General features: G+C 37.9%; 1 protein-coding gene across 2 annotated transcripts in view; it reads right to left on the bottom strand.

Annotated features, from left to right (window-relative positions):
- Positions 1-4,410: 4,410 nt before the first annotated feature.
- The window catches only part of RUNX3 (RUNX family transcription factor 3), a 44,830-nt gene continuing 39,946 nt past the window's right edge, over positions 4,411-9,294 (bottom strand). For both annotated transcript variants that reach the window (XM_075264630.1, XM_075264629.1), the window contains exon 5: positions 4,411-4,928. In XM_075264630.1, coding sequence (XP_075120731.1) covers positions 4,411-4,928 — 518 coding nt within the window. The remainder of the gene's footprint in view (positions 4,929-9,294) is intronic.

Raw genomic sequence — 9,294 nt, 5'->3', positions numbered from 1 at the left:
ATTCAGTGTGTATTTATTTTTACGTAGTGAAATGATACGCAGAAAAGACACCTGCTCTTTAATATCACATTTATTTAACATATTATTCATTAAAATTTTGACATTTCTCTTTTCAGCATGTAATAATTAACAAGCCATATTTACATTATTTAAATTGTATCTTTCCAAATTAAAGCCTGAGAAAAAGAAATATACACCTTAACATTATACAAGTACAGTTCCCTGATCGCAGTATAAAGTAATCCATTACTAGGCTAAATATATAGATCTGTTTCCTGATATGACATATACTGCGTGTATGTATATATGTGTGTGTGTGCATATATAATGTGTTCATTGGGGGGAATACTCTCACATCAACTATACTGAAATAAAATGTCAAATCTAATCAATGCATTACATGTAAAGGTCTGAGCAATGAGATAGGCCGACTGATGTTAGGCTGATCAGGTTTCATGTACGTCAAATATTGTTCTATTTGTGCAAATAAAGTAAAGACACATATCTTTATTGCAAAGAGATGTAATAGGGGTGAGTTAAAACCAAAAAAATGGGGAATGGTATAAAATAATGTAAGATCCATGCCTTACCTGTTAAATCTGCTACCATGCAAACCTGTGCTTATCTGTCTGCTGCAATTTCATGCTTATGGGACTGTTGCAGCCAGTTACCATCCTCATGTAAGGCCAGTGGTTGGCTGTAATGGAGCAGCGATAGGGAAATGGATCTGTTGTTATTTAATGCCATTCATGCACTATGCTTTTATCTCAGAAAATACCTTGAAAAAACTGTTTAGAATGTCACAACATATTCCTGTGCAGATAATGTTTGTTCCTATGCGTCAAGTCTATATAAAAGAAAGTGGTTGACTAGTTGGACCATTTTATGCCTGTTTATATAGTCAGACAATTTTTCCAATGTCTGTTGTTATAGCGCAGATGGCAGTCTCTGATCAGAGAGATTCTGAATCCACTCTGGAGATGGTAGAGTTAAAACTCTGAACCCTGCAGTCAGGTATAATACTTATTGGACCTCAATACAATGTTGTCTTAACGCTTTCCTGTCCAGAGAACACAGCTTGGAGGGAACAGTTCTTAACACATCTTGAAACACTTTGGGACTGGTCAAGAAATGGCCTGTTTGAAATACGTGTACTTTTGTACAAAAGAGTACTTCATTATAGTCTCTGTAATAGCAACAAGATGGCTATATGAACTATACTGATATGTTTGTGACACACCATGCATAGATTTAGAGCTACTGTACAATAATTAATGCTAATAATTGACTGCAAAATGCAAGCAGATATGTTTGATCTACTGGGCAACATACTGTTCACCTCCCATACAGTCACAAAGACATCAGTCATACAGCTTTTGCATGTATGTACACACATTTTTTTCAATGCTCATTAATATTTTTTCCATTTCAGTGTGTTTATAGGTGGGATTTCTTAATGCTGCACAGCAGAAGACACTTGCAGATTTCTATAGGGATCCTATTGCACTTTCTTATGCTACTGATTTCATACAGACATGATAGAATATATATTCATGACATCCTCATCTTGATGCTTGGAATAGTTAAGTCAATTCACATCACCGCTCCAGCATGTTCTCCTACTGCTATAGATTGAGCTAGAGAAAGGTCAGAGACTGACCAAAACATTGGCACATATCTAACATTGCCTTTATTTCAATTTACCTGAGGGTGGATGGATTTATACATGAGCTGTGCCTATCTGCATATTAGGATGTAAATAAAATTTTGCCTTAAAAGGGTTTCCCATCTCCCTGTTTCAGCAGCTTTGCCTGCAGTCTGTTCTTCTCCCTCCTCCTCCCTCTTGCTTGAGAAGGATCACGATTAGAGATCAGCGAACACTGTTCGGATCAGCCGTTCCGAACAGCTCACTCCCATAGAAATGAATGGAAGCATCTTGCACGGCGACCGGCCGCCGGCAAAGTGTATGTGCCAGGTGCTTCCATTCATTTCTATGGGAGCATGCTGTTCGGAACGGCTGATCCGAACAGTGTTCGCTCATCTCTAATCACGATACTTCTGCAGGTCAGATAATATGCAGATGCTTGTATAGAATGGACTCAGTATTATCTATGTGTTTACATAGAGAGATAACAGACTCAGCTTTATCAGAAAACTGCAATTAGCTGAACTGATTGTCCTGCCGGCAAGAGCTGTGAGTAAGTGATATCACTTGTCCTATAGGTCTGTGGTTATAGCAACACTGTTTAAACAATGGGAGGAATAAGTTCACATAGCAGGCAAACAAAGTAGAATTTAGGAAAAGTTTTCAACTTACAATAATTACCAGCATAGATAGGGTCCTTGAGATGGGACAACGGATTTAAATATTCCAAGCGTCAAGATATGGCTGTCTTGATTATATTGTAATTCAGATCAAAGAATCTTCCTACTGAGCACCACAAATTCTGAGAGTGTAGTATCTCTGTACAAAGCCGCTATGTAAAATCCAACAGAAAAAAATATTGTAGTTTACACCATTAAATGCTGTATGACATACGTATTCTTCCCTAGAAACTCCATCTGTTGGCCTGCTCCTTCATAGCATAAAAGGACTCCTTGCACCTCCGGTGGCTCAGCTGTACACTTGAGACCCAACATTTAATATATGTGCCACCATTCCATTGGAATTACCGTAATCTCTCCAAAGGCCATAATGCCTAAATCTTTTTTTCTATAATGGGTTACCAAAAAATAAGTTTGTTTCCTCAGAACCAAATAAATAAGATTATTGTACATATATGATGAAATGTGAGAGAAATTTATAAAAAATAGTAATACCTATATACAAATGCATAAATAAAAATCTATTACATCTTTTCAAAAAAAATGCATATCCAAAGTAAGCAAAATAGTGCAAAGCAAATATTATTTTTTAAGAAAATATTTTAATATTTCTTCTTTGAAATAACGCAAACCATATATTAATATTGACACATCACCTGTGCCAAAAATATTACGATATGTAAGGGGTTACCTATACCCAGAGTCATGGTTATAACTACAGTGTAATGACAGTAAAAACTGTGACATACAAGAGTCCTAGTTCAGGCAAGGCCATATAGCTCTTTTGAGAATTTTAAAGTAAATCTATACAACAATCTGATCTACAAGTAGGAATAATGGCCATACACATTCAGTAGCTGTCCATCTACCCATACACATGAATGCTTGTTCTGAATAGGGAGAGGAGGGTAAACCAATGCCAGACTCCGCGTTGATCTTGTTTGCAAACAAAGGATCTGACTTCATGAAATTTAACATTCCCGGTATTTTTTTCCCCTGACATACAGTAGGTGTTTAAAAAGTTGGCCAAATGTGAAATGTATAATACTGGTTAAACAGATCTGAAATTGTCGTATTCGGCCTACCGTACACTAATGTGTATGGCTACCTTCAGATGAAATGCTATATTGACCTTTTGTGGCACACTGTGGGCAAAAAAGAAGAATTGTCAGACTCTAATCACTCTGTATGAATAAATCTGTCCCAAAGGCATAGTACTTACATGCAAATCCATTATAAGTGTCTGCTCAATGCATTTAAGGGATTTACAAGATATTCCTCCACTTTACAAGCTATTTCTTTCAATGGTGACAACCAACCTCTATATTATGAGGTTTCCTAGATGGTTTTCAGAGCCCTACCCATGTATCAAGAATCACCACACGATGTAGTAATAGTATTATGTACAGTATAATGTATAAATAATAGCTTCATCCTTCATTCATTCATTCATTCATTTCAAAGCATTTAAAAAAATAACTTTACCCTAATAAATCTATTCTACTGATTCCTAACCAATAGTTTAGGCAGGCTGACCTACGGAACAGAGAAAATATTTTCAGACTTTTTTTGAATGAGATCTAATTGAGTAAGAAAATAGAAATTTCTTAAATTACTACATTTTAATACAATAAAAAAATTTATATTTGACGCTTCCAATTTCGGTGCTTTTTGAACTCGTAAACCCTTTACATTACCACATTTTCTCCTTTCTGCTTTTTCAATTGCCATAGTTGTGTAACAATCTATAATTTAATTTATATTCACATATATTTCTTAATATTCCTCAATACACATACATAATATACCCATGTTAAGAGGTCTCCTTAAATTTCATTTGAGTCCTCTTTTACAACTTTTTTTTGGATCCTTCATTGTCATAAGAGATGCGGTTTTCATGTTGAATTGATAATGTAGTAAGTAATAGGTTTATGTTGATATTCTAACCTGTAATACATTTGTGCATGTATTATGCTACAATAAGTACCGTAAAAAGTTTATAACTGTATCTATACATATGTCTACATGTTAGCCAGTCTTTTCTGAAGATTTTAAAGTATCAGTCTATGTATTTTGATGGCATGCTTAGTATGGCCTCCAGACAGACTCATCCATTCTTCCACTGCTTGTTAAACTAGTGGGAGAATTGCTATGACTTCCATCTGCATCCACTCCATCATTCTGGTTGGTCAAGTTGTGGTTCATCAAGTTGTTCCCTGCTGTCACACTAGTGCAAGAAGAAAGCATTCTTGAAGGAGAGCGTTCACCTGCAACCATAGAGAACTGATATGATCCAGAGGATGTGCCATAGTATAAATGATATGGAGATGCATTGGTCTGAAATGGTCCACTTTGATTTTGAGATGATCCAGGATATGGAGGTGGAAGGTAAGTGGGATGGAAACGTGTGGTAGTAGGCATACCGGTCACACTAATTCCTCCAATTCCAGTTGTTGACGGAGATGCAGTATAGGAAAAGGCAGAGGACATGGCACCTGGGTAATGCACACGAGTATCTGAAAATCTGGACTCCGTGAGTGATGGTAAAGTAGGGAAAGAACGGTCAAACTGTCGAGGGTCTGAGAATGGACTTAAGTCTGTGGCTAGAAAAATAAGGAAAAAGAGTCATTTGTCTTTATGAAATATTGACACATTTATTAAAGTAAAACATTCCTGAAGGTTAATGAATATATCATAAAAATGTATATATCAGTACAGTGCTTTGTTTGCTGTGGGATGCATTTGCTCTTTTCTTTTTACTAGCTTACAGGTAAAAGATCATTAAAGTGATTTTTGCTAACCTATATGATAGCAAGGTATGAGAGAGGGAAAGAAGCTGTGTAATGGTTATAGATTTTGTGCAGCAGGATATTTGAATAAAAAACAGAGTTTAGCTTGTTGCAAACAACCATGTACTAAATGGCTGCCATAAATGAATGGCACGGGTAGTACACAGGAGAAACATGGATGTCATCCGTCATCCGCACACTGGCTGTGTTTCTGCAGCCTCTTTCATTCAATGGATAGGAGCCACGGAAGCAGGGCTGCAATATCGGGCAGGCATAGGACCTGTTCCATGTTTTGCGGACCAGACTGTCAACCTGCACAACCTGCAAAACCTGGATACCACACTGACCATTCATACGGTCGCCTGCAAAGAGGCTTAGGCTATATTCACACAACAGTGATTCATGGTCATGTGATGTTATTTTTTTTTAACGGATGTCAGGTGGCAACATTAAATTCAGTGTTAATGAGTGGGATTATCATGGACAGACAAAATATAGGTCTTTGTGTTTTTTTGTCTGTTTTCACAGATCCCTGTGATCATTGTCTAAAATAGGACAAAAGTTTATAACTAGAGATGAGCGAACACTGTTCGGAACAGCCATTCCGAACAGCACGCTCACAGCACGCTCCCATAGAAATGAATGGAAGCACCTGGCACGCAGACTTTGCCGGCGGCCGGCTGCTTAACCCCCCCCGCGTGCCGGCCGCCGGCAAAGTCTGCGTGCCAAGTGCTTCCATTCATTTCTATGGGAGCGTGCTGTTCGGATCGGCTGATCCGAACAGTGTTCGCTCATCTCTATTTATAACCATTCTGTGATACAAATGACTTGAACAATATATATATTTTTTTTGAACTTGAACAATATTATACACGTGGTCCTGCCGAACCTGTTGTTAAAATTACAAACTTATTACGAAAACATGGAAAAAGAGGAGCCCTGACCCTGGTTTACTGCTCTACCACTTTCTAACTTCTGGATTACAAGCTGTGGCCTACAAGCTGCAGGTAAGCATAAGAGAGGTAAGTGTTATCAGCCACTCCCGCTTTGTCCTACTTACATGACATTGTAGCAGTGGGCCCGGAGTAGGGTTGTAGCAAGTAGAGAGGTAAGTACAGTGTTAAAAAACACCTTTAGTACTAAGAGCTCCTACTAATCAATATCAAAATCATAAGACCAGGAGCCTATCTGGAGGGGTGTAGGGGTAGCAGTCACTACTGGGCGCTGGACCCTGAGGAAGCCTCAGAAATTATACAATTTTAATTGGCACAAAGTAGGTAAGGGCCTCATTACAGATTTACGCTAGGTTAACACTAGTGCTGTCTTTTTGTTATTTGTGTCCATAATGGAGAGGTGGACTAATAAACCAGCAGTTACACATGGATTTTCAATGAACTCTGCGACTCCATTGGGGACTCTGATGCGGATGTGAACCTGGTCTTAGCAGTGTGGCTCAGGATCTTCAAGTTATGGCTCGGCATAAGATTATAGTATTCCATGTCAGGATGCACACTCAGAAGCATAGCGTTAAATATGTGGGCTTCAGAGTAAAAGCAATGCAATGCTATTTCAATGTCACCCATTGTTGTATATCAAGATCTATGTAATAATCTCAAAACTGCGCATAATATATAAACATATAAAAAGTCTTACACAACACTTAATCACTTGTAACCAGCGTAAAGTGTAGTGGTTTAATAGACAAAAGTGTTAAAAAGAAAATAGAGAATTATTGAGACCACTAATTGCTATGCAAATCTTACAGCTATACTGCTGTCACGTGTCATGTGTCATGTCAGATGTGGACAAATTCATACAATCCTCCTATTGATAAGTACGGAATTTCAGCTACCACCCCATGTAAAGGATTACACGGCAAAACCAAATGAAAATGTCCTATTAATTACACAGTGGGAAGATTGTTAACTTCATTGCGTGATTCACCATGTCATAGCTAATGTGAAGAATTCTCATAAGAGCAGCTCTTATAGATGACATGACAGTATTTGAGTCAGCACAAATCAAACATTAAAACTGACAAACCAGCTCAAAACTGACACTTGCTGTTTTTGTAGGTGCACATTTTATTCTCATATACTGTATCTGGCCATGCCCACAGCCATATTGTTCTGAATAGTACAGCCTGCTGGCTGGAGTGTTGAATTGCACTTTCACTTTGCCAATCAAAATATTTCAAGGATATGTTTATTTTCTTCTCAAAATCACACCAGCTGCTTCACCAAGTGAATGAGCCCATTTATCCCTAAGAATTTGACCATTGTAAGACGTAGCTCAGGGACCAAGAGCTTCCAAATTTGACCTGATCTATCTACGGAAATGTCAATGTTTTGGATTGGGAAAGCGGCGAGGTATGGTATGTATATAAATGAGAAGCCATATAGAGGTCACAGTTTCTGATTAGGAGTGTCCATGTTTTTGGCTAATAGTACATAATAAGGCTCAAAATACTTCTAATATGCTTGCTCCCGACATGAATACATCTACATGAGTGAATCGTTTGCACCCGAAACTTAAAGGGATTGTCCAGTTTCAGAAAATAACTGTTATTGTTGGTATAATGAAATGATATACAAATCTCTAATGTACATTCTGTATCAATTCCTAGATTTCTATCAAATTTGTATCAAATTCTAGATCTCTGCTTGCTCTCATTCAGTCAGTTTATTTCTAAATCAGTCCATGGTCATGTGATGAACACATAGGTGGACAACTTGTTACCAAACAGATGTCTGTTTACTGAGCTGTCACTATAACCAGCCGTGCACCTGTGTGCTCATCACATGACCATGGACCGATATCACATGACTATGGACAGATATCACATGACTATGGACTGATAGCACATGACCATGGACTGATTTTTAGCCACTGGAAGTAAGCAAAAAAATCTAGAAAACTGTGAAAAATTGATACACAAAGTATATTGAAAAATATTATAATATACAAACAATAACATTAATTTACTGCAACTGGATAGTCCCTCTAATTTCAGACACAAGGGACCTGACCTAAGAAGACTGACTCATGCCAATCTTCAAAGCTCTGGAGCCGCCGGGCTGCTTCAGGAAAAAATGTACTGGGAAATGTGGTAGAGCAGATTGCCCCCATGTATGCCATTCACCACTTTTCAGGAAAGTGGAGAAGGCAACCACATTTTGTACAATAAAGTGTAACGTTTTATGCCTTGTTCGGCAAAAAACTGGCATACAAGGCATAATAAATTTTCCCTATGGAACGGATATGAGGTATCTCTATGTATATGGGTCTCAAGGCTACTTATGATGGGTAATATCTTGAGCAAGTAAGGAACATACTGTATTTTGGGTCAATATATGTAACTTTTATTTAACCCTATAAAGATTACAACTGTCACACAACGAGTCATGCACTCCTATGGAGGACTGTGATATGGTATCTCTCTGTATATGGGTCTCAAGGCTACTTATGATGGGTAATATCTTGAGCAAGTAAGGAACATACTGTATTTTGGGTCAATAGATGTAACTTTTATTTAACCCTATAAAGATTACAAGCTGTCACACAACGAGTCATGCACTCCTATGGAGGACTGTGATATGGTATCTAAGAATTTTTAGATAGAGAAGAGATTTTAGTGGGTAGATTTGCTCTCACAAATAAGTATTACTCTAGATACCAGGACAACAGATACCCAACCTTCCGCGATCAGCCTTTTTGAGCATTGCAGTCTCTGTATTGTTTATATCAGATTTTACACTGGTTCATACTGATCACTCTGTACTTTTCATAGTCTCTGTTCTTGATTTTGCAGCTTACACCAAGCACAACCCCTCCAAAAAGTACAGCATGTGCAGTACAGACCAGTGTGACAGCAGATACAAATAATGAAGAGGCTGCTCCAGGCGTGCTTTGTCCCTTCGAACAACTGATCAGTAGGGGTACCAAGAATCAGCTCCCCACAAACATATATTGGAGGCCTATCCTAAGCAAAGGCCATTCATTTTAAGACACTGGATACCCTCTACAAGCTTCAAATTGAGTCTACTGTACTGACATGACATAGCAGAAAAATCTAAAGTATAAAGGGTTAATATCCCAATATTTTATTAGAGTCAGATGCTGGCAGGCTGTTATTGGGCCTCTATAATTTATTTTTTTGTGCCCTATCAAACCCCAAGAG

This window comes from Leptodactylus fuscus, chromosome 2, assembly GCF_031893055.1.
Source record: "Leptodactylus fuscus isolate aLepFus1 chromosome 2, aLepFus1.hap2, whole genome shotgun sequence".
Lineage (NCBI taxonomy): Eukaryota > Metazoa > Chordata > Amphibia > Anura > Leptodactylidae > Leptodactylus > Leptodactylus fuscus.
This window is presented reverse-complemented; position numbering and strand designations above follow the sequence as displayed.